General features: G+C 45.6%; 3 protein-coding genes and 1 long non-coding RNA gene across 4 annotated transcripts; 1 reads left to right on the top strand and 3 right to left on the bottom strand.

Annotated features, from left to right (window-relative positions):
• Positions 1 to 2,771: 2,771 nt before the first annotated feature.
• Positions 2,772 to 8,100, bottom strand: LOC127334799 (RING-H2 finger protein ATL78-like). Its single transcript, XM_051361338.1, has 3 exons — positions 4,990 to 8,100; positions 4,774 to 4,899; positions 2,772 to 3,560 (listed from the first exon to the last, which is right to left on the bottom strand). The coding sequence occupies exons 1-3, from the start codon at positions 5,008 to 5,010 to the stop codon at positions 2,928 to 2,930; spliced, it is 780 nt and encodes a 259-aa protein (XP_051217298.1). The 5' UTR covers positions 5,011 to 8,100; the 3' UTR covers positions 2,772 to 2,927.
• A 130-nt stretch (positions 8,101 to 8,230) lies between these two features.
• Positions 8,231 to 12,216, bottom strand: LOC127334798 (serine decarboxylase 1). The gene is made up of 5 exons (XM_051361337.2): positions 11,781 to 12,216; positions 9,536 to 9,767; positions 9,263 to 9,456; positions 9,056 to 9,189; positions 8,231 to 8,961 (listed from the first exon to the last, which is right to left on the bottom strand). Exons 1-5 carry the CDS (start codon positions 12,058 to 12,060, stop codon positions 8,392 to 8,394), a joined length of 1,410 nt encoding a protein of 469 aa, XP_051217297.1. The 5' UTR covers positions 12,061 to 12,216; the 3' UTR covers positions 8,231 to 8,391.
• A 123-nt stretch (positions 12,217 to 12,339) lies between these two features.
• Positions 12,340 to 21,317, top strand: LOC127334801 (uncharacterized). The gene is made up of 3 exons (XR_007872433.2): positions 12,340 to 12,491; positions 14,938 to 15,141; positions 20,868 to 21,317. It is a non-coding gene; the product is annotated as an uncharacterized lncRNA (long non-coding RNA).
• Positions 17,121 to 19,192, bottom strand: LOC127334797 (uncharacterized). Its single transcript, XM_051361336.1, has one exon. It carries the CDS (start codon positions 19,182 to 19,184, stop codon positions 17,391 to 17,393), a length of 1,794 nt encoding a protein of 597 aa, XP_051217296.1. The 5' UTR covers positions 19,185 to 19,192; the 3' UTR covers positions 17,121 to 17,390.
• Positions 21,318 to 25,482: the final 4,165 nt, after the last annotated feature.

Below are 25,482 nucleotides of genomic sequence, written 5' to 3'. Positions count from 1 at the left end.
GGTAGGCATTTTGTCGAATACTTGAAACTTGGATCTCAGGATCAAACCATAGGAAGGGAGCAAGTACACAACATACACCCGTCGGATCTGCACCAACGCATGAGGACTGTTAATTAGGCAAAAGAACATGGCTGCTACAGAAAGGAGAAAATGGGGTGGGTGGGGATTGAACCTCAGAATCAAATCCATGGGAGATTTTTGTTTCATAACTCCTTACTGAGATGAAGTCATGGCCTCACTCCAGCCTCCCACCACCGCCTCATACCTTACTGAGATGGAAGTCGGAGCTAGGGTGTAGTACAATCGTCATCGCCCCTTGAGAGAGAGATAGAGGGAAGCCAAACGGTGATGAGGAGGAGAGGCCCCATTAAACATTAACGTACCTGCATTAATCGATCCGGCCATTGGCATACATCAGCGCTTTCTTGAATGCCGAATTCAATTACCTGCAGCGAGTAACTCTGCAACTGCAGTTGCAGCGAAGCTTCACCCCTTCCTATCGCACCAGGTTTGGATGCAAGGAGATTACATCGATCCGTGTAAGGCCCAAAATAGATCCGATTGCACTCGGCCTGAAATAATTTCCAGCCCGGTTAACTACAGAACTCCCAGATCGGTTTCGAGAGTAGCGGCCCATATAATGTTGAGCATGCTTTTGATGTTAAGTAACGGAGGAATTTGGTTCCAGTGACCTTTCGGTGACATGGGACGATCGGGTGCGTTGAATACATGCATCAGACGGTCCACAACACTAAATCGCTGTGAGGGGCTCTAGCTAGACCCATTTTACTGTTTACTAATGCCCACTTTGGCTATTTATGTGAAGATCACGAGGTATTTGGGCAAGTTCCCTCTTAAGTCTTAAATGGATCTTTTCTCAAGGCTGTATGTGTTATTATAACTATACTATCCCCTCCCTCCATTGTAAAAAAATAATGTCAAGCAAGTTGCTGAAAAATGTTTACATTGTTTCTAAAATCGATATGGATACAACCTGTATGATATGGTTACTTGTGCAGAATGTTGCTTACCAGTTACAGTTTTTGAATTGTTAATGCACTGAATTCTTACATGCAGGTGCTTGTTCTCACGCCGCTGAGCTATTCACCTATCACGACGGTTGAGATATTCCATGAGCATGGTCCAAGAACAGTTATTTCTTGTCCACTACAAAAGGTTCTTTTCAATCGCTACTGTTGCGTTCATATTAGTACTAATTTTGTGTTGTGATCTTTCATTTCTTGTATCGTTTTCTGTTTCAGGGGCTAATAGTTTTTTTTTACCTTATATCATTGGCCGCAGAATAATCTCCCTAAGATTTTATCAGTAACCACTTATATCACTTGGTTACTAGAAGGTTTATCAGAAAATACTAAGTTGATTCATTCTGTGAAGATAATTCCTTTCATTTGAAAGAATAATGTTCTCCATCTGGAAAGACCTGGAGCTAGGTTTGCAAATTATGGTATACCCAGAATTTGTGTCGCCGGTTTAATGATTCTTCACTGAAATTTACATCTCGAGTCAAAGAGTTTGCAGGTCAGAACACTTATTCTACTTATCTGCTCTCACACGTGAAGCAGCTATCCCTATCACATCCACTGTTTTAGCTCAGTTTTCCAATTATAACTTTGGATTTTCTAGCCGACCTAATTTCAGTTGGCTAGAGTAACCAAAGTTTTAGTGTCTGCACCTTTTTAGCACTTCCATAATACTCATTGTGTGCATATAAAGTAGATTTAAACTAAGGCATCAAGTTAACTCATGGCTCTGTATTTCACAAAAAAAAAAACTCATGGCTCTGTATTTAGTACAAGTACAAATTTAAGGGCTGAAGCTCTTGTTACTTATATATAGGAAGTGTGGGCTATGTTGAGAATAAGACACTTATAATTTTCTTTTAATCATTTCCATCCTGAGATCGAGTCGATCCTGAACTACGTATATAATCTGATTTTTTTTTTAAAATGGAAAACTCTCAGTTTAGCAATCCAATCATGTTTCATTAACATACCCTCTACCTCACATCGTTATGTCCACAGCTTGCTGCTAAATGCAGTGATAAGTTTCTGAATGAAGCTAAATTATTTTTCATCTTTGTATCATGTTCTGTGGGACAATTGCTCATCTTATTTCTATATCTAGCTGTTCCTTTTCTTGAGTAATCATAATTCGTGTTGATCCTTTAAAAAATGTGTGCTCTTGAGGAAAAGAAAAGTCTATTCGGTATAAACTGATGAATTAGTCCGTTCATAGATTTATCAAACGCTAGCTTGCTAGGCTATTTTTTATTCTTTATGGGACAAAGGGAATATCTGATAGCAATGGCTTCTTATATTATTTGAAAAGTTGGAACCCCCATATCTTTTACCCATATATTCGCGAATATTTCATTTATCTATATCAAAAAGGACGGGCGCGGCAACGCGCGCCACTATGATCTAGTATGCTATATGGAGTGTGGACCCAGCTGTCAATTATGAGGGCATAAATCTGTTCACTAAGACATAGCCACCAAGCAGATTATAAGACCTGATCTCTTGGTAATGGCTGAAGAATATGCTGCTCCCACTCACTGAAACTTGAACCTTAGCAACTACCCGAAAGTCTGAGCTCCAATTACCATCATGATAGGGCAGCACTGCCGTATGATTAGACCTGCGATCTTCTCTTTTTTTTCTTTCCATTTTCACAGTGGCATTCAGATTTGATTCAAAAAAACCATCTCACCTATTCTCCAGGACCCAGGGATAATTGGTCAACACATGAACTAAAACATCGAGGAAATGTATAACTTCTACTAGAGACTACAGAATGTACAGAAGCAACAGGACTACAAGCCAGTTTGGCAGGAACATCTAGTGAACACGAACCTTCTATCGTTCTATTCCCCACCCTTCTATCCTTCATGTAACAACTGGAAGACTCTAAAAATCATATGTAGTGATGGGACCTTCAGGCCTGAGTGGCACAAGGGCAGCGTGGACTCCTGCTGGGTCGTCCTGGCTCAGCTCGGAGCAGCCAGACGTCTTCTGCGGCTCCCCGAACAAGGACTGCCGGCATGTTGGGCACGACGATCGCGCCAGGAGCCACCGATCAATGCATCTGACATGAAAACCATGGTTGCACTTGGGCAGGACTTTTACATGCTCTCCAGCCTCAAAGTCTGAGAGGCAAATCGCGCACATCGGGCAGGCAGTATTGAGTTTCAACCCAGAGGAGTAGACCAGGATAGGCATGGCCCGGAGGGCCTTCCTCCTTAGCCCACCCTTCGCCAGCCGGCTCACATGATTTTGCTCAGCACCCACGACAACCCGGCTTGAGCACCGCAGTGCACACCGGGCTATCGAGTTGATCCCAAGTGCGCAGATCAATGCACAGAGAAGAACAGCTAGGATCATGACGACGTTTGCGTCGAAGATGCTTCCAGGGGCGGTGGTTCCAGCCACTGGCTGGCTTGGACCAGAGGGTTGCCCAGGGAATGGAGTGTGAAGTAGTGTCCTTCTTGAATACATTTTCACCCTTGGTATCTGGCTAAATCTTTCTTCAGAACCCTGCAACTACAAAATACGTGATCAATTCAGTTTTGTAGGTTTGTACTGCTATGTGATTTGCCTCAGGTAGAAATGTAAGCTGCGGCTGTGTCGAAGTATTTATAGACTCCTTAAGGCTGCAACAATATGGCATGAATTATTTTATTTGGTACGGCAGGCTGGACCTTTTGGTCCTTACCAGCCAATAGAGACAAATGCTATGTCCGAAGGTGCACAAGTGGAAGTTTCTTTGCTTGTTGTACTCCGTAGCAAGTGGGCTGCATCTCAGTGCGTTTTCTGGGAATCATTGGGCCATACGGAGCACCATCTCTTGTCTGCCTAATAATGCTATTTCTTGTTGCAATGACATTAGAATTGTATAAAATAGAATGAATGTTTGGCTGGTTTGTGCAAACAAGCAAGGAGATTTGAAAAGAAAAGAAAAATACAGATTTATTTTGCATCCTTTTCAAACCAGCTCTAAGGTCATCCAAGATGGTTTTGAACAGCCTGAACGTATTAACGATTTTGCTGGACCTGAGTCAAACACTGATCCATGCAAAACAAACACTAGGAACTACAGTACTAAACTTCCTGGTGAGGTAATAACGTGCACTCATTTTTCAGTGACTTTTGAGAAGTCTCTCTGGCTTAATTGCATAAACTCATAAACTATGCCAGTGAGAGAGCAATCAGAAGCTTATCACGCCATCAATTTACTGCCATTCATTGCAAATTTATGAAACAATAGCCCTAACTGCAGGAGAAGTACATGTCTGATAAGTTAGTAAATGTAATTAACTCTATGGATTGTGCAACTGCACTATTTGGCATGGACAGATCCTAGGAGAACCAACTTTGTATATATTATGTAGCTGAGGGGAAGATAATGTATACTCATTTTTCAGTGACTTTTGAGAAGTCTCCCTGGCCTCATTGCATAAACCCATAAACTATGCTAGTGAGAGAGAAACAGGAAGCCTGTCCTGCCATAAATTTTCTGCCATTCCGTGCAAGTTTATGGAAACAACAGTTCTAACAGCAGGAGAAGTATACGCTGGATAAGTTGGTCCATGTAAATAACCATATGGATCGTGATACCACACTATTTTGGCATGGAAAAGTCCAAGGAGAAACGGTTGCAACTTGGAATATATATTATACAGCTGCAGGGACGATAAGGACTGCACCAAATAAGAAGGAAAGAAAAAACAGAATCATTATTCATTTTGTTTATCACCTCGCTTTGACCACCTCTGCCCCTCCACTTTGAGTGTATCAGAATTAGCCACCTAGCAAACTGGAGGGTGATTTGTGAGGTAAGAGCTACTAAGGCCATCAACAGCAATCCTGGTGGGTAAAGCACCTGTTAAATGAGTGATTAGTCAACAACAAAGCAATTTTGGCACAAAAAATGAAAACTTAATTATGCTGTGTAACGAAGCATTGTACAAACCGTGAGTGCTGGTTCCTCCATAAAGCTGTATGTTTCTTCCGCACGTTGCTGACAGTTACAAGCTTAATGGCTAATATTTTCTGTGGTATCCAAGTCAGCACATCTAGTACGGAGTATCTTTTCATATCAGCGTAGCAATGAAAAGCACTACTTTAGCAATATTACTAGACATACTTCAGAGTCCCCGGTTCCGATGATTGACAATGAAGGCATGAAGAAGGATGTTTCGTGAATATGGATTCGTTGGTGAGAAATATTAAAATTTCATGTCAAATGCGTAGTAATCAGGTGGACTGAAGGAATTCAGATGCTTTAGATGATCCTGCAGGATGCCAAACGATTCGATGTTTGATTGTGCCAATTGGGTCAGGCAATTCTAGATGATAAAATGTCCAAAATGACAAAAAAGTGAGCAGATTTAGGGAGATGGCATCTAACAAAAAAAACCAGGCAACAACATTGACAAAGACATCACGCAGGTCAGCAGGATTACCTCGCTAGGATAATCAACTGCCTGTTACTACCCACAAGCGGGCGTTTTTAGTTTCTAATTATGCATATCTGCAAAGAGCAAAGCTATCATGTGAGACTCTTGTAAAATGTCAACAACGCACAAACCAAATGGCTCCAAGCTTTTGATTTCTAATATATGCAGAAATTGTGTGCCACAAGGTCCAACCAATGCAGTAACACCTTCAGTGGCGACGTTGTAGACATCTACGTGTAAATCATGTGACCGTTCCAAGCTGTCCCTAATTTAACCATATCTTAAGTCACTTTGTGCCTTTTAGTCTTAGTTTATTTGACCACTCAAGTTACAAGAAGAGCACAATGCCTTGAATCTATAGGTTACTCAGGAGAAAGCCTCCTTCCAGGTACAGCAAAAAGAACAAAAGGTAGCCCAAGATAAGGAACGAGAATTAAATGGAAGTATGGAATACTGACAAATGGTACATCAAGATAACTTGCCGTGGGAAAGCCCATGTCACAACTTCCTGAATGCAGTGAGACCTTGCCCACACTCTTGTAAGGCCTCAGGTTAGATAAGGAATAGGTTAGTCAACTATGTTAAATTAGGCAAAGGATGCATAAAGCCACAAAGTTTGAGTAACTTTTCCACAATCCTCTTTATATATGTATATTAGCATGCAACATAAGCTTCTGGAAACAATATGAAACATAAAAGGCCAGTAGAGCATATATAAATTGTTTGATACAAAAAAGTGAAGATTCATTTATTTGCTTATTGCAACTCAGCATCTTTACTGCAGCAGCAACATGGAGAGGCAGCGGCACTAGAAAGCGATGAAGAGGATAGACTCAGCTGATGGGTTTACAACCCCGTTCAGAATATATAGGATGAGAATGGGATGATGGTGAGCGTGTGCAAGACAAAAGGAACCTATCCTTCTCTAATTAGACTGCTTCAACCCCAAATCTGGCAACCCAGCCATACCTAGAACACTGGTACCGCCACCTCTGGTGAGCATATCCACCAGATCTTACTTGTCCAGTTTAGAGAAATAGTAAGAAAAAGATGAGGTAAACATAGTCTTTTTATGCAGTGCTTCACCTTACTTTTTTTCCATTTGGTAAACTCAACATAAAGCTTACACTGGTTGTAGACCTAGATGTTAAGTTTTCATCCATCGTTTTTAGTTTGCTCCAAAATTCTGAATTCTCAAGATAAGACTCTAGATAGGAAATCAAAATAAAATTAAGAAACGTAAGAATCAATGCTATCTTTATCTGGTTCGCAACAAATATCATAACAACAAAAACATTATCCATAGAATAAAGTACAATAGGTTCAGAGCACTTTGTGGTGAAAGCTGATCCACACGTTTATCACCTTGGCTACGATGAGCACGAAACCGGTATAAGCAGGAAAAAGAAGACTATCAGCAAACGAGAGATCAATCACTTGAACTCAAGAGGTACTTACGTATGGTGTCACTACTACGGCAAAATGTCATCACTTAAATGTTAGTTTATCCAGTAGAGGGAAATAGATACATTAGAAGTGAGTTACTTTCCAAGTCAGCATACGAGCCTAGCGCCACGTTGAGCAACTCTATATAAGAGCAGGCTTTGTAAGCTTTCACATAAAAAAGAAACATATCTTTCTTGCCTCTATTTGCTATCTCCCAACCATTCTAGTTCTCTCATTTTATTTCCAGTGTGTCACCGCCTTTGCAACACCCTGATCCCCTTCAACTTCAGCCATGAAGTCTGGCGATCCTTTATATTGCAATTATTCCATGTGAACCAACATTCAAATCATCATCATATCAACAAAATCGCTTGCTTTGCTGATCTGTTAGTACTCCCTCCATCCCAAAATATAAGGCATATAAGTTTAGTCAAAAGTCAACATCTTCTAAGTTTGACCAAATTTATGCAGAAAAATATGAACATCTAGAATACTAAATCAACATTAGTAGAATCACCATAAAGTATATTTTCTCAATATGTCTATTCAATATTGTAGACGTTGAATTTTTTCCGTAAATATTTAGTCAGACTTAGTAGGTTTGACCTTTGACTAAAGTTATACGGCTTATATTTTGGGATGGAGTAGCTGGCAGGAATAGGTTGAATCCAGATAAAGATAAGTAAATGCAATATTTAGTTGATCAAGAGGTTCTGACCACCTTATCTGACAGATAGATTATCCTTTTGCTGCTAGTGGTAGGCCATTTAGGCCTACAAGTAGCATTTGCACTTATCACCTGCATCTACAGTACAACTTGCCAGAACTCACAAGCAAGAACTAAAGAAATCTCAAGTTCGTGCTAGGACAAATGCGCTCTATATAGCTAAGTTCTGTTACAGTATGTGCAAAGGATGATTCTGTTAAGATTCTTTTGGTTTTACACGTGCAATTGATCCGCCGTTTCTCAGTTTATTGACTCCAGTTCTAATTGGATCTTAACCAGCTCATGCCAGCAAATATAATGATGAGAACAATTCTGTCTTTCGATGAAAAATATGTACAGAAGTATTTCCCAGATATGTCTCATTAATAAGTTGCTATCCTTTTTGTAACCAAAAAAAGATCTGTCATAGATATGGTAGGCTGATACAGCACCAGCCGCCAGTCACTTTGTTTGCATATGTTGTTTTGATACAATTTTATTTGAAGAAATGATGAAAAAATGCAATCAATGCATATCCAATCATATAGAGTTCAGCATGCTACTCTGCTAAAATCTGTCTTGTAAACACAGAGGACGAGGAATTGAGGTGACACAAGCTTTAATTCATTAACTTAATTTAAATTGTTGCATGACAACTAGGAACAATAAACGATGCAAGATTGGAAGGTGATAAATACAACACAAGACAAAGTAAATACTCGAGTATTCAACATTTGAACTCACAGAGTGTCCCCAGACAAACTCACATCTTGTGCAGAGTACATAGACAGTTCTCCTGGCCTATATCTCCTGCAATGCAAGGAGATTGGCATATTCCTTCCTCATACCAGGTTGCCCGCTTCTCCACCAACTCATTTAAGAAACTATCCAGCTTACTGATGGTAACACTGGGCATTACCACAACATGAGATATATTTCCCTCACAAGCAAGCTGCCACCGTCGCACAAACTCTTCATCCTTTGGCCTCTCGAAGACTACTGTACTACTAAGCTCGTTAAGCATCACACTGATTCCAGCATCCTTGAGCCGACCTTTCAGGTAATGTGCATTTCTTAAGCACTTCTGGACTTCCTTCTGAAAGCCCCTATAGCCTTTCCTGTTCAAGGTGTACCAGAGAAAGATGGGAGCATGACCATTCCTGCTTCCCATGATTGTAGCATCTCTTGAAGCTAGATACTCGACATTGCTAGCAAGGGCATTTATGTGCTTCAACCTTGTTATCTGGACACCACAGGGCATGGGGCATCCAACAAACTTGTGACCAGACACACTGACACTTCCAATGGGCTTCTTAAAGGACACCTTAGGTGCCTAATGAACAACAGCAAATAAAATAAATCAAGTAAAATAATGAATTTGTCAAAAAAAGAGCAATTAATATGGCGTTAGGGGGAAATAGAGGTACCAGCTTAACAAATGGCATCATCAGCCCAAATAGAGCACCGTCACAGTGTATATAAAACCTATTCTCAAACCCAAGTTTTTCAAGTGTTTCGATAACCAAGTCAAGATCATCAACTGCTCCCTTGACAGTTGTTCCTACATGAAAGAACAGTTGAATTTACGATCATGCAGATGTGGAATTGCAAGTGGAATAAGGACTGTAGCTCACCAATGTTGACATTAATAATAGCAGGTTTATCTTTGTTTTCAAACAGCCTTCTTCCAAAATCTGCACAATCTATTTCTCCAGAGACAAGAGTATCCACTTTAACGCAATCCATCCGGTACATTCTTGCTGCTTTGAATACTGAGTAGTGGGACTCACGGGAGGCATACAAGATTCCATCAGGAAAAACTTCTCTTCTGTAAAAAAAAAGTTTGTAGATGTAAACAAGATTTCACAATGAAGAGCGATGCCTTTATATGCATTACAAGTACTGACCCGACGAGAATGCCATGCAGATTTCCTTCAGTGCCACAGTTTGTAATGTAACCCCAATATTCGTCCTTTTCCAGGTCCCACAAACGTGCAAACCAATCTAACACACCCACTTCAAACTGCCTCGAGTGGACACCATAGTTGCTCTCAATGAATGGGTCACCTAGGTTGTTAATGGAGAAGTGCTGCAGCTGGGCAAGAGCACCGTAATCAAAGTCCAGATTGTATGGATAGCCTACAAGCAAACAAATGAGTGTTGTGAGAATGAAAGTAGATGGCTGTAGAAAATCATTTGTAGTAACGGGCTACACTCAACTGGAGTCAGTTGATGAATTGGCACCTACAGGAACTAGATCGACTCTATACAATAACTGTTGGCACAATAATTTAGGAGCTAGAAATACCATTTACTCATTTCTTTTAGGGGATGTAAAAATAATAGAAACAACAGTCAACTGTTTATATACGTATAGAAACGGCAAGTTTAACATAATCTTGCAAGGAAACCCACATAGATTTACCCTTTTTTCTGGAACTAAATGGGCAGGGAGCTCCTGCACTCCACTACAGAAGAATAGATGCCCAGCTAACAAAGGAAAATCAAAGGGCACAAGAGAGAGCCCCTTCCAGTGGCGACAGACTCCACAGATACGCACCACCACCGCAGACTCGACACCTACCACGGAACAGGTCTCCAAGCCACACTGCCTACGGAAGCAAACCAAGGTTTAAAATAGCGTGCTAAATAAAATAGCGTCGGTCTCCTTCAAACGCTATGGACGCTATATCGTGCTAATTGCGTGCTATATTTTAAATAGCGTTTTGAAAAAAAAATCAAATATAGTCTAAAAATAAAGGATTTCGCTAATTTTTTTGGATATTTAGTCCAAAAAATGACTGAATCATACATACATAGCCACATACAGCAAATAGATCTCGAATTTTTCAGAAGGCTAACATCAATATTTCACAAGGCGACAACATAGTATAAATTATTTATTAAGAATCATCAGCATTAGCGATATTAAGTTCTAATCTAGAAGAGTAACCAACATATTGCAGTTCATCATCACGAAAAAGTGAAAGTAACTTTGCCTGAAAAAATAGCGCGCTAGCGCTATGAAGTTTTAGCACGATATATCATGCTATTTCATAAATAGCGCCATAGCGAGTAAAATTACTAAAATTTAACGTAGACCCTTCAAATATGCTATTGCGTGGTATTAACGGAGAAATAGCGCGCTATTTTAAACCTTGAAGCAAACACGTGTCAGCATTCAACCTACAGTGCACTTCACACTTCTGCACCAAGACCAGCTCTGGCACCTAACCCACCATGATCCAGATCTGTCTGGCCATGAGAAGCATCAGAGCTATGCCACTGGTCACAGGGGTAAGAAGACCCCTGCTGTGCCATGGTTACGACGCACCATCACTGAGTAGGCAAGATCCAACATGATCCACCAAGGAGGGCGCAGGAAAGCTTGGCATTGGCAGAGATCAAAAGGAGCACGGAAGATGCCTCTCAGGAAGCATAGAAACCCGTAATCCGTACCAGTGTCCAGAACTGCACCGCCACAATGGGAGGAGTGGTCATGGGCTACCCCAGCTTTCGTAGCGGTGAAAGGGCGCCTCCAAACACTATGCTGTCCGTAAATGTACATTTCTAGTTCCACTGCTAATCGATATCTTTATAACAAGTTCTTTTTTTTTCCGAAGTTTCAGAACAGACAGTAATGACAAGGATGCCTCATTGTGTCAGTTGTGTATGTTGCATTGACCATCTGACGTAGTTGACTAAATTCAAAAGCATTTTGACTATGCTCAAACAATCGGCCCATCGGTCAGGGGTCGTTATTATTTTTCATGAGAGAATAACTTCATCAACAACCATTTTCAAATAGCACTTGACTATATTAATCGTAGTTAGACAGCAGAGAGCAGACATTCATTCAGTTCATGTTTCAGATGAGCGTGCAAATCACATGTGCCAAGTAACCCTGGCAAAATTTAGGTACAAGTACAACTAAAATGATACGGGGTGACAAAACTGGAAGGTGTGGGGGGAGCAGGAGCCCGCTTTACTAACTGCACGGTCAGGCAAAATACCATAAATCTGTACTACTAGGATAAGGACCTGTCCATATTAGTGCTACTAGCTGGAGCATTAGGCACTGCATCAACAGAATTCAGAAACGAAACGGGGCACAGAGACAAAAGACGACGCGAGAGCAGGCGGCCGCTTTACCGAGGTGGTGTTTGGTGCGCTCGGTGAGGGAGCGGCGGTACCGCGCGAGGACGGCGGCCATAGCGGCCTCGCGCTCGCCGGTGTCCTCGTCGTCGGCGTCGGGCTCCTTCACCGCGAAGCAGGACGCGTGCACGTTCCTCCCCAGCACGATCTCCCTCACCCCCGCCGCTGCCTCCGGCTCCAGCTCCTCGGGCAGCGGCTCCGCTGCCGCGGCCGCGGCTTCTTCGTGGAGCTCCGGCTGGCCTAGCTCCGCCAGGCCATTGCCGACTCTGCCCGCCATGGCCGCCGAACTTTACTGCGTCGGCCTCACCGAAATCCGCGCGGGGGCGATCGGAACGGGGGAGTGGGATTGTGGACTCATTCTCGAGGAAGGAGGCTTTGGAGGCCGGAGATTCCAGGATCTCCTGGAGATGCCAGCTTGATTCGGCTCTGATCGTGGCCTAGTCTTTTTTTTGGTTGACGGAAGACCATGGCCTAGTCGGTCGGGCCGTGACCCAGATCTCCAAAGCCCACTAAGACTGGCCTTGCTCGCCCCAAACAGGCCAGGAAATAATAGGCTTGACCTGGTCGATTCTAAAAAAAAAAGCATTGATCTGGTCGAAGCTGATGGCATGGCGAGCGGCCGCCGGTCTCACTTCCGTCTACCCGGCGGCCGGAGCGCGCTGCGAGCGGGGTCTGGCAGACTGGACCCTAATTTGCGTGATTGCTAAGGTAAATTAGTGGTTTTCTGCTGGATTTTGTTCTGCAGTTTGGGCGTCGAATCAGCATGTTTTTTTTTGAGCAACCGGCGGGAGCTCTGCCTATTCATTAAGAAGAGGGAAATTTAGCCGGTTTATAAGGAAAACCGACCGAAAACAGATACAAACTCGACACCGTGTCCGGTTTATAAGGAAAACCAGACAAAGAAAACCTACACGGCGCAGTTAAGGAAAACCGGCGAAAACCACACTTGGCCACACGACCTAGCTCAACTAGGTATGGAGCGCCGTCGAATGACACTAGCATGACGGCAACGGCGAGCACCACGACTGCCCGGTCCACGTCCCTGGAAAGGAAGTCAAAGCCGAAAGAAACGGCTAGGCCTTTCAAGCTTCGCAGGGAGAGGCAAGCCGCAAGAAGCAAGCCAGCGGCACTCGCACACCGACGGTACCCGAAGACCATGACCCAAACCAGTGGTGCAGGCATCGACAACAAGTGGCTTCCAAGACTCCAAAAAATGACGCCTCCAACGAGGTCACGACATCCAAAGACGACGTCGTCATCCAATCCGGCAAGCCGGATTTGGGTATTCACCCTGGAATGATGGGCGAAGGGGTGTCGGGACTCCACGACAACGCCTTCAAGAAGGAAAGCGACGCCCGAAGGCGACACCGTTGTCGGCACCGACCAAGTCGGGCAAGATTTTCATCCGAAGACCCATGACTGCCGCCTCCACAAACGCCGGACGAGCACAGACCACTAGCCAAAGAGACGCCGCCCACGCCAACTGAAGCATGCCCTGCCGCCCACGCGGCCAGAGGCATAGCAACACCACCACCTCGCTCCCGGAGCCGCCGCTCCGGCTTCCACGCGCAACAGGCCGACCCCTCGCGTCAACCTGTCACCGTCCCGAGACGCTGGAAACAGCGCCCCGCCCACCAAGAGCCGCGCCGCCGCGCCACCATCCTTGCACTATGGCACACCTCCGCCACAGGCCTGCAGAACTAGCAAGGGCCGCCGCACCCCAGCCAGCCTGCCACACGCGGTGGCCCTCCGCAGCCCCCCGAACTCCGACCTTCACGCGACCGCCACGCCAAGGAGAAGCTGGGCCGGCACATCCCCGTCGCCACCGCGTCTCCGGGGCTGCTGCCCCGGCATCCTCTTCTCCGGCCAACCGCCGGCGGCGGAGATGCAGACCGGCCTCCCTTGCCGGCTGCCCGTAGTCGGGGGCACGACCCCGACACCACCAACGCCACCAAGGCGTCCCAGGGCCGCCGCCCTGGCCTCCTTGAGCGAGGCCGACCTGCACGCCCCCAAATCGAGCGGATCTCGATCTGGGAGGACGCCGACCAGGCCGCCCCGCAAGGCCCCGCGTCGAGGGCGACCGCCGCCGGAGCAGCCGCGACCACCGCAGCGCCGGCGAGCAGCCACCACCACAGCCCCCCGCCCGAGCCCGCCAGCTCGGCTTCCTCAAGCCCCGACCGCCACCGCCCCCACGAGCCGGCCCTCCGCCGCACGCCCAGAACTCCCCGACCACCTTCGGCAGCGGGGTGCCGCCACCGCCGCGGAGGAGGCCGCCGGCGGCAGCGGCGGGGGAGGCCCAGGCGGGGAGGAGCTTGGCGGCGCTAAGTTTTCGCCCCTGGCGTCGCCTGGGGAGCGACCGCGAGGGGGTTAAGGATTCCTATGAGTTTCTCGAATCAGCATGTTCCGTCTTATACTTTTGCTACCGGTTCGTATGCCTGCTGACTTGGTACAAAGCAAGCCGATAGACTGATGAAATTAAGAAACAAAAAACACCCACTCTCTAGCGCTTACCGTGGATAATTCGGTATTTATAGTTGAGATGCTTGTGAGTTTGATCTCACTGCTGCATCTAGACGGCAGTGCTTCAACTGCGGGTTTCAGTTTATGAGTTACGCTCTTCAGTTTGTGACTGTGCTTCGGATGGAAGTCAATAAAACACTGATATGCCGTGTTTCTAATCTGTTTGTAAAGGGGGACGAAACGGGGAGCTTGGGGGGTCTCACCAAATTGACAGTACTCATTCATGCTTGTCACAATTAATGTGTTGTTTAGGATGACAGCGCTAATGCGCTATGCAAGAAGACGATGCTCTGCTTAGTGGTGGACCTATGAATTCTTTAAATTTGTAGCTTGATTACTTTTGTATGCCGCAACCTATCTACTAATGTTGGTGTATATGTTGTTGTCATAAACTATTTTTGCAAAAATTGCATCTCATCATTTTAGCTCATAAGATTTGACAAATTATTTTCTGTTTAAGGTTTTTTTTAATTTTTACCGATTTGTCTGTTAATGCAATATGCCAACAGGTGCACGGTCCCGGATGCTGTCGTATATTCTGTTATGAGATCTGTTAGTGCATGAATGTTCTTGTACCATCTCTATTCGTGCTGAATAGCATCTGCCGATTAATACTAATGATATTTTTTGTCAGGAAAAAAAGGAGATATCTGATACCAATATATTATGTTGAAGAGATGGAAAACACGAATCAGAGATATGGTGGATGGCCGAGAAGAATGACCGATGCCTGTATTCTCCTTCTCTAGACAAGTAACTGATCAGCCAACAACGTGTGCCCATAGTCGCTTGGATGAAGAAAACATGTGATGAGGGGTTAATGGTTTCATTGCTCCAGGTAATCAAATACCTTTGTTTTGCTGCGATTTTTTCAATGGAAAATAGATTGATATAAAAGTTTTAGACCAAAATATCGGTATATAAGATAACTCAAAAGCCCAATGATATCCCTTTCTTCAAATCTTGTACGTACTTGTAACACCCCGGCCACCCCCCGACCGGGCTTGTTACCCCTAGAAGCTCTCTAAGATTTCTAGACTCTGCGCACTTTGTCCTCACTCGTGAGCACCCGAGAAGGAATTCCAGGTCGGTCACCCATCCTCAAATCACTCTGGACCAAACACGCTTAACCTCGGAGTTTATTGGAGATGAGCTTCCGGAAAAAAAGTGCAACTTGTTGGTATGAGTATCCTATCAATCCTATTGAGCCTTGGATGTCACACTCATCCCCCCTTAGAAGATCGATGTCCTCGTCGATCAACCCCAAGCTAGGAACTTCCCCTCTCCAGTGTCGGCACATGTGCCATGATGGGCCACATGTCAGCGCTCCTGTCCCGCACACGCCCATGTTACCACGAGGGTCGGCTCTGGTACCAAATGTAACACCCCGGCCATTCCCCGGACGGGCCTGTTACCCCTGGCACCCCTCTAGGATCTCTAGACTATTCCCACAAACCAACACATGTCTTTCGTGCGCACTTTGTCCTCACTCATGCCCACCCGGGAAGGACTTCCCGGTTGGTCACCCATCCTCAAATCGCTCCTAGCCAATCACGCTTAACCTCAGAGTTCTTTGAGAATAAGCTTCCGGGAAAGAAGTTGCAACTTGTTGATATGAGTATCCTATCAATCCTATTGAGTTTTGGGCCAGGATGTCACACTCATCCCCCCTTAGAAGATTCAAGCCCTGGTCGATCAGCCCCAGGAACATGTGCCATGCCGTGTGCCACGACGGGCCACACCAGCCATGCGCCACAACCCGAACCCCTGACCTACACACGACCGTGTAACCACGAAGGTAGGCTCTGATGCCAAATGTAAGACGCCGGCCACCCCCTGGCCGGGGTAACCCCCGGCCGGACCTGTTACCCGTGGCAGCTCTCTACGATCTCTAGACTGGCTCCACTGACCAACACTAGTCTTTCGTGCGCACTTTGTCCTCACTCGGGACCACCCGAGAAGGATTTCCCGGTCGGTCACACATCCTCAAATTGCTCCGGGCCAAGCACGCTTAACCTCGAAGTTCTTTGGAGATGAGCTTCCGAAAAAAGTTGCAACTTGTTGATATGAGTATCCTATCAATCCTGTTAAGCCCTAGGCCAGGATGTCACAGTACTCCAAACCAATACAACAAGGATAATTGTTCGATAAATATTCCAATTAAATGATTAGTTAGTTCCCCAAGTTTTTAGACCGGTTTGTTCCCTGATAATTGTTCTTTCAAAGTATAGCGTATAGCCAGGAGATGTATTTTTAATTGAGGTTTTCATCTGTTCTATAATTCTGTCTCCAGTAAATTGTCTTGAGATGCATGACTGATTTAATTGTTGTGCAAGCCTATGCCACTTAAATTTTACTTCATTTCTTCCTCCAAGTTAATATTATATGTGGATATTTTGTCCTACATAGTTCATTTCATTTTTCATGAGAACCTTATGGGTTAGTTTTCTATTATGAAACTAGCAGTGAGGTTCCTCGTTTAACCATATAGTCTATAGAATCTCAATGCCCTCTTCTATATTTTCGAGGCAAGGAGCTTTAGTTTCCTATCGTGCAGGTTTATTAGTGTTTGTCCTAACATCAGTAAAGACGGAGTTGTAGTTTGACAGAAACCTGGACACCTGGTAGAAATGCAAGTTCAATATGTAAACTTTAATAATAATCAATAAGCTAAGAGAAATGTAAACATATGTTCTGAGAGTCTGAGACAGCATAAGGAAATCAGCAAGGAACATGCAAAGGCCAAAGCGTAGCACGTTCATGACTCATCAGCTGACAAATAATCATTTTTTTTCAGACATTAGAATAACTGATGACTTCAGGGAAATAAATGCTTTATTGAGTAACTTTCTCTTTGGAACTTCGATAACAAAGTATTAGGAAAAGAAAGGATGCCCTCCGAAGGATTCTGATTGCTTGCACAGAAACGGACTTGATCTTACTTAGGATATTATTAGTTTATCTCGTCTCTGCTACTATAGATACCATGGTGGCGATCCCCTGTTTGGACATGGCTTAGGAGCACATTGAGGATCACCTTGTTATCAAGGCTTGGGAGCCCGCTTAATTAGATGGTGCCTCCACGCCTTAGTAAGATGGGGATGGTACCACTATAGGATACCCCATTTGAGGTGACGGCGGGAATTTTTTATGGCCCCGCGGTGGTGGTGGTGTCTTGTTGTAGTGAACCCGAGGAGGTGGATACTTATGTGATGGAGGTGTCGGAATATATGGTGGATAATGGGATCGAGGTGGCGGTGGAAAGTCATGAGGTGGTGGTGTGCGTTGAACCGGAGGTGGTGTCACGTCGTGAGATGTGGGCGGTGGCGAGTGGTTTGCAGGGGATGGCAACTGAGGAGGCGCTACTTGGTGACACGGAGGTGGTGCCGGGGATGGAAAGTGAGGTGGTGGTGTGCGTTGTGCCGAAGGTGGTGGCGGGGACGGAAAATGAGGCGGTGGTGTGTTGTAAGCTGGGGGTGGTGGTGAGCGGTGATCAGGGGATGGGAAGCGAGGAGGTGGTGTGTATGGAGATGTAGGAGGTGGCACAGGATGAGCAGGGAGTGGTAAGTAAGGCGGTGGTGTGTGTTGAGTGGGAGGTGGTGGCGGGAATGGAAACTGAGGCGGTGGTGCATAGTAAGATGGAGGCGGTGGTGAGTAGTGAGAAGGGGATGGAAAGTGAGGGGGTGGTGGCGCATGATGAGTAGGGTATGGTGAGTGAGGCGGTGGTTTGTGTTGAGCCGGAGGTGGTGGCGGGGATGGAAAGTGAGGCGGTGGTGTGTGTTGAGCTGGAGTTGGTGGTGGCGATGGAAAGAGTGGCGGTGGTGAGTAGTGAGGAGGGGATGGTAAGTGAGGAGGTGGTTTGTGATGAGACGGAGGTGGTGGTGAGTGATGAGCAGGGGATGGTAGGTGAGGGGGTGGTGCATTTTGAGCTGAAGGTGGGGACGGTAAGTTAGGCAGTGGTGTGAGTTTAGCTGGAGGTGGTGGTGGGGAGGGAAATTGAGGAGGCGGTGCGCTGTTAGCCGGGGGCGGCGGTGAGTGGTGAGCAGGGGATGGCAAGTGAGGAGGTGGTGGCGCATGATGAGTAGGGGGTGGTAAGTGAGGCGGTGGTTTGTGAGCCGGAGGTGCTGGCGGGGATGGAAAGTGAGGAGGTGGTGGTGCGTAGTAAGCTCGGGGTGGTGGTGAGTAGTGAGCAGGGGATGGCAAGCGAGAAGGTGGTGTGTGATGAGACGGAGGTGGTGGCGAGTGATGAGCAGGGGAGGGTACGTGAGACGGTGGTGTTTTTTGAGCCGAAGACGGGGACGGTAAGTTAGGCGGTGGTGTGAGTTGAGCCGGAGGTCGTGGTGGGGAGGGAAATTGGGGAGGTGGTGTGCTGTTAACCGGGGGTGGCGGTGAGTGGTGAGCAGGGGATGGCAAGTGAGGAGGTGGTATGTGATGAGATGGAGGTGGTAGCATGTGATGACCAGAGTGAGGCGGTGTTGTGTGCTGACCCGGAGATGGTGGCACGTGATGAGTTATGGCCAGAATTGGTGCAGCTTCATGCTGTTGGTGATGGCCGCTGTGTCCATGGTGCTTGTGCCCCGGCGCATTATGGTAGGTCGGTGAGGCGGCCGGCAACAAGTCATTTTGGTGGTTCTTTCTATGCTCAGGTGCATTTCGCGCCGTCACTAATGCCTTGGCGTATGCAGCCGGAGCCTGGACTTGTGCAGCAACCAGCAGAAAGTTTTTGTATGGTGGGGAGATGCCATCAGCATAGGGAGCCGGCGCCGGAGATGCAACTGATGGAGAGGTGTAATACGGTGTGGAGGCACTGCAGTAGGGTAGCAGCATTGCTGCAAGAACGAGGAGAAGGCCCATGTCGTTCATGTTCGTGCCAGTGGTCATGTACTACTCTTTGCTGCTTTGGTTTGCCTCCAATGCTTCTCCATTTGGCGCCTTATATAGTGGACAACATATGAATCAGAGTGCTGGCTTCTTTACTCCTTATCACCATTACCAAACCCATTATCTTGGTGCTTGGACTAGGACTATCCGTAGAATGTGGAGCACCATCTGGGCCGTGTTGCAAGGGGTCCGATTTCCATGTTGTTGGATCTCGAAATTTGCATTAGATGATTCAGGAATTTCGAACGGGATTGCATTTAACAGAAAATTCCCAAATAAGCGTGGCAATTTATGTTAAGAATCACTTTGTGAGGTTGCCTCTTCTAAATGGCTTACCCAACCTGACCTTGATACTCTACTTTGTAGCACATTTTTAACCGTCACCTGAAATGCGATCTCTGAAAATCGCATTAGAATCTTAACTAGTACTGGAAATATTTCTCTTTCAGCTATACATTTCTTACCTAAATATGTGTTCTCTTGTCCTTATATGAAGTGGTGAAAGTGGTGATGTCAACTCAACCTTGACCTGCTCCATTCACTCGTGGTGGGAGTCACAAATCAGAGCTATCAAAGAAGACCAACATAGAAAGTGCAGTGTATTTCATGTACACCGTGTAGAACTTTTGGAATGTGACGATTCAACCTTTTCCAACAAAGACAAGTGTAGTCGATGGAGGTTGCTTTCGATTGTTTAGCCTTGGCAACTGTTAGTTCTGGAAAATTTTCCAAAAAAAATAAAATCCTAGCTGTAAGTGTTCCATAGTTTAGTAATACTTTTGTTGCGCACTTATCTTCTCCTTGCTCTTAGCAAGTGCTCATAAAAATTATTTTGAAGTTGTTTTTCTCTTAACGAATAGGCATTACTCTTGCCAATCAACTACTACGCGTATTCTAATGGACTTGGACCTCTATGGACTTCTTGTCTTTGCGATTGTGTGTTGTACATTGATCAACCTACACAGGGTGGGCTTCAACTTGTTATGTCGTTGGACAGAAGAATTTCGTGGATGCCGGACAGCAGGAGACCTTTGTGGTAGTCTGGACGAAACCAATCTGGGCAACATAAGTTTGATTTGGATTCTGTAATTCTGCAGATTTTTCTGGAAACACGGAGTGCAATATAAATATACAAACACATGCACACACTCACACTTGAAAGAGTAGTCAGACTAGTTCCGGTGAATTCTCGGTTAAATCTTTGTACGGAGTACTTATATTTGTCATCTGGTAAAATCAATTTTCCTAAAGTATATTGGAAACTGAAGATCCCTCTGCGTATTAAGGTTTTTTGCTTGCTGGTAGTTAAAAATAGAATTTTTACTAGGGATAACCTTAAGAAAAAAGGTTGAAAAGCGCATGATTCATGTGAGTTCTGTGGTAGTTTTGAATCACAGGAACACTTGTTTTTTGGCTGTCTTTTGGCTCAGTGTGTCTGGAATGTAGTAGGAGTTTCTTTAAATTTTAATGCATTGCCCGTTCTTTTTCTGAGTTGTATCAGCAATATGTTTTGCTTCCTTCACTGGAATTGATAGGAAGGTAGTGATGACTGGTGTTGTTGCTATATGTTGGACTTTATGGAAAACGAGCAACAAGTCATAGTTTCGAAGTGTTAGGCCTAAGGTTCCTACTAATGCCATTTTTCTGGTTTGTAACTTCTTAAATTCCTGGGTAAAATTGCAGAAAAACGCACTTCAAAAGCTACTGTAGCTGGGGCTAGCAAGTTGGTGACGGTGGCGCATGAGATCTTTGGGCGACGGCATGACTGGTATCCTGGTATCCTGTGAACAGGAGGCTAGCTATGTGATGTTGTTTCCAACCTGGAGTTCTCTTTTATATTCTGAACTGGGGGTTGGTTCTGAGGTGCGAAATGGCGTTCGTCATCGCGTTTCAACCGTTTTTTGCCGCGCGCAAACCCTCCCGTGCTCCTCCAGCGGACGCGCCATACCGGCGCGGGAAAAGAATATTTTCCCCCGCGTGCGCTATTACGCTATCCCGAGCGTCAAAGTTGCCGCGTCGCTTCGCGCGCGCTATAAAGCGCCGCGTGCGCGTAGCAAACCGCCATAGAAACTCCCACCTGCCGCTTCATCTCGCCATGCTTCGCCGCTTTGTCGCGTCACGCGTCGTCCGCTCTCCTTCGTCGTCGGGCTGCCGCCGCGCTGCCGCAGGACGTTCGGTTTCCGCGGCGTCCGAGCACGTCAACGGTAGGTTTTAAGCTTCACGTCGGCGGCTTCCGCATCACCCTCGACACCTACAACGCGCCGGAGCTGGCGGCGCGTGCTTACGACGCGAACGTGCGGCGATTCCGGCGGCCACAGACCTCAACTTCCCGGACATCGAGTCGTTGGAGGAGGCGATGTTCCTCGCGCCAGCGCCGTGTCTCGTCGACGAAGAGGACCGTCACCGCCAGGCGCATCGCCGGATCGCCATCGCCGAGCGCGATGAGGAGCTGATGCACCAGTGGAGGGCGCAGTTCCCCAGCGACATCGACAACACGGAGGCCTTCTTCGCCGACCTCAGGGCGCAGCATACGACGGACAGGCGCCGCCATCGGGACATTGCCGAGCGCAAGCTCGTCAACCCGACTACGGCTTGGGCCGACGATGACCCTTGCTAGGACGACGTCTGGACTGAGACCACCTCCGACGACGAGTAGACTAGTTGTTTATCTATTTTAATTGTATTTTCAATGTTTTTAATCTTCTATTAAAATGTCATTCTGAAGCTGTAAATTAGCGCTTCCGCTGCGGGCGCCTTTTCATCGGGTGACATGGGCATACTCTTCGGGTACCCATTATTAGTATACCTGGCTCGGCCCAATATGGAGAAGACCCAATATGGAGAAGGCCCAACAAGGCAACCCGAAGAAGTAGTCGACTAGGACTCTTGTAAAACCCTAGGCTGGTTGCATATATAAAGCCAGCCAGGGCACCCGAAAGAAGGAGGCCAACATATAGACAACAGATAGACAGAATATAGACAACATAGCTCCGCTACGGCGGCTCCCTGTAAACATATCTATGATCATATACTGGATTGCTAGCAGCACGTAGGGATCCTCCACCGAGGGGACCCGAAGCTGGGTACGTCGTGTGCCTAATCTCGTCCCCGGAATCTCCATCGTCGCTCTCTCCCGAAACCCTAGTCTACAATACGTAGGCATTGCCGAGGTATTCCCTCGTCAATTGGCGCCGTCTGTGGGAAAAGCGACGACTGGATTTCGTCATCCGGGCGGGATCCATCATCATCAACAACGTTTAGATCGCATCTGGAGAGAAAATTTTCGAGTTCATCGTTAACTACTACGTTTGGCGGCCGATCCGGATTTTTTTTTTCGCGCATCCAAGCGCGGATCGATCCATGCTCTTCACGTAATTTCGTCATCAGCAGCTTTGCTACGATCGGAGTATTTTTCTACATCGCGCCAAAGACCAGATCGCCAAAAGCAGCGTCGCCAGAAGAAATTACGAAAGGAAAAAGAAGAAGAAGCGGTCGACTTTATCATCTGCTGAGGCAGGAACAGTCAAAGTTTCATCATAATGCGTCACAGAAATCAAGACATGACAATATCCAGAGAGAAGAATCGTGCGGCCAACATATACTGTTCAGTCTGGGGCCATGAGATAGAACCAGTTCAAGACCATCCAAAGAGAAGAATCGTGAAGAAGCAACTACAACCGAGTCAAATCCCGCGAAAAAGAAAAGGCAATTGAAAGAAAGGAAAGTGGAAGCAGCGTATCGGAACAAGTACCAAGAAAGTTAATGATATGTTTCACGTGAAGTTTGTACTTGATGCGGTTTTGGAAGAAGAAAAGGGCGGAAACGAACCAGCCGATGGTCAAATTCATGTCCCAAGCGAGCTACCAGTTAAATTCATCTGTTGGATCATACTTCTCGAAAAAAAAAATTTTCAAAGAACAAAATAGCAAACCGGCAAGAGCTGGTCGCCGCCTTCTACAATATCAATAGCCACGGCTCGTCATCGCATACCCGTCGTCACCAATTCGTTATCTGACTCAAGAAATCAGGTGCTATATTTTCAGTTAATTACTTTCCGCAAATTTATTTGTCCAAATATTTTTTGGCTCGTACTATTATTTGTGCACAGTTTTTGCGCCGTAATATAACTACAGATTGGAACAAGTTTCGACGACTTCGCCGCGTACAGTCGCATGCTCGGGGGCTCGCCTGCCGTTAAACCGACAACGCGCACATGCCTCGTCCGGGGGCTCGCCCACCGTGAATTCGACAATGATCTCTTCCGTGCCGACTACTTCCACCTTATAGGATATTTTCGGCTAAACGCCACACGGCTCCGCTGCATCGGCTACGTCTGTTACATCGACTTCGTATGATGGGTGACCTACTTCCACGTCGACTCCATCTCACCCGATAAAAAAGCTAAGTGTTCCTCTTCCAAGAGTTAATTATTGTTTACTTTAGCCACACCCGAATACTCGGGAGCTGCATCATTACATAATTAGAGCAAATTCATCAAACACTAAGGGATGTACCATTACTTCGTTACCACAAATATATTCGGTTACTTGGTGAATTTCTTTTCTTCGGCTCTAGATATATCTTCTCCGGCTCAGTGGAATTATTTTCTCCGGCTCAGTGGAATTATTTTCTCCGGCTCAGTGAAATTATTTTCTTCGGCTCAGTGGAATTATTTTCTTCGACTTAGTGGGTTTATCTTCTTCGGCGCAGTGGATTTATTTTCTCCGGCTTGCTGGATTGGTTCTCTTCGGGTTATTATTGGTTCGCTATTATATAACATTACCCGATGCGTTTCCGGGACAATGGATTCATCTTCTATGGTTACTACGGTCTACTGGAACTATTTTTCTTCGGGTCAATGGATTTATCCTCTATGATATCAATGGATTCATCTTCTATGGTTATTACTGGATTTATTTTCTTCGAGACAATGGATTCATCCTGTATGATATCGGCGGATTCATCTTTAATATATGCTCTATATTTAATGGCGTCATCTTCAATATGGATTCATCTCAAATACTTCATCTTGGATTCATCTTCATGGACTCATATTATATTATTGATAATGGCTTCATCCTAAATGGCTTCACCGCCGCGACTATGTAAATTTCTTTCGACATCATGGCTAACACTTGGGGGCTCAACCATTACTTCGCCTCGAGTAACAACTGTGACACGGTATCTAAGAAACAATCATGGCATTATCCCAGCAGTGCTCGGGGGCTCGGCTATCTCTTTATCAACAATTTGGTGGTATCCACTTCCGCTAATTTGGTGGTTTCTACTTCGGCTTGACTTTTTCGCTGCACTCAAAGACCTCATCGCGCATCGACTCCGTTGTGCCCAATAAGGAGAAAGCAAATTTCAAAGAATATAAAAGAGTACCCGATGAAATTGTCTTCAAGAAGGAACCCGACAAAATCAAAAGAGTACCCGATGAAATTGTCTTCAAGAAGGAACCCGACAAAATCAAAAGAGTACCCGATGAAATTGTCTTCAAGAAGGAACCTGACAAAATCAAAAGAGTACCCGATGAAATTGTCTTCAAGAGGGAACCCGACGAATTCAAAAGAGTACCCGACGAAATCTTGAGAGAACCCGACAAATTATCTTCATGGAGGTCCCGAAGAATTGTATCCAAGGAGGTCTCGACAAATTATCTTCATGGAGGTCCCGAAGAATTGTATCCAAGGAGGTCTCGACAAATTATCTTCATGGAGGTCCCGAAGAATTGTATCCAAGGAGGTCTCGACAAATTATCTGCATGGAGGTCCCGAAAAATTATTTCCAAGGAGGTCCCGAAAAATTATCTTGAAGGAGGTCCCGAAAAATTATCTTGAGGGAGGTCCCGAAGAATTGTCCTCAGGAAGGACCCGAAGAATTATCCTCGGGGAGGACCCGAAGAATTAGGGAGGACCCGAAGAAATTTTCCTGAAGGAGGAAGTCGACGAAATAATCATCAAGGAGGAACCAAAAAAAAAAAAAAAAAAAAAAAAAAAAAAAAAAAAAAAGAGGAGGAAAGAAAAGAGAAGAGGATAGACAAATCTTCGGGTCCATTGACTCGTCATTTGTTCCGAGCAAGAGCATCAGCGATGTGCTTGACGACAATATAGAAAAACCCAATATATTCGGCTGTCTCATCACACCCGAGAAAAATATAGAAGAACCCGCAAAATGGGTCATTGCATCAGCCGAACAAGGCACTCGACAATATATTCTCAGAACGCCAAAGTTGCGATCAATTTCTGAATGCCGCAAATTTGCGAAGGTAAGACCCCAGATCCGTTCTGCTGGG

Source organism: Lolium perenne, chromosome 2 (genome assembly GCF_019359855.2).
Source record: "Lolium perenne isolate Kyuss_39 chromosome 2, Kyuss_2.0, whole genome shotgun sequence".
NCBI classification, from domain to species: domain Eukaryota; kingdom Viridiplantae; phylum Streptophyta; class Magnoliopsida; order Poales; family Poaceae; genus Lolium; species Lolium perenne.
The sequence above is the reverse complement of the archived record's forward strand: the minus strand, read 5'-3'. Positions and strand labels throughout refer to the sequence as shown.

Coding starts and splice junctions, on each gene's coding strand:
- LOC127334797 (XM_051361336.1), bottom strand. CDS start 19,184: ATGACCACTGGCACGAACATGAACGACATGGGCCTTCTCCTCGTTCTT.
- LOC127334799 (XM_051361338.1), bottom strand. CDS start 5,010: ATGGAGGAACCAGCACTCACG. Junction 4,900..4,989: donor TGGAGGAACCAGCACTCACG/GTTTGTACAATG, acceptor CTCATTTAACAG/GTGCTTTACCCACCAGGATT. Junction 3,561..4,773: donor GCAGAGGTGGTCAAAGCGAG/GTGATAAACAAA, acceptor CGTATTTTGTAG/TTGCAGGGTTCTGAAGAAAG.
- LOC127334798 (XM_051361337.2), bottom strand. CDS start 12,060: ATGGCGGGCAGAGTCGGCAATGGCCTGGCGGAGCTAGGCCAGCCGGAG. Junction 9,768..11,780: donor GCGCACCAAACACCACCTCG/GTAAAGCGGCCG, acceptor GTTTGCTTGTAG/GCTATCCATACAATCTGGAC. Junction 9,457..9,535: donor CTGCATGGCATTCTCGTCGG/GTCAGTACTTGT, acceptor TTTTTTTTACAG/AAGAGAAGTTTTTCCTGATG.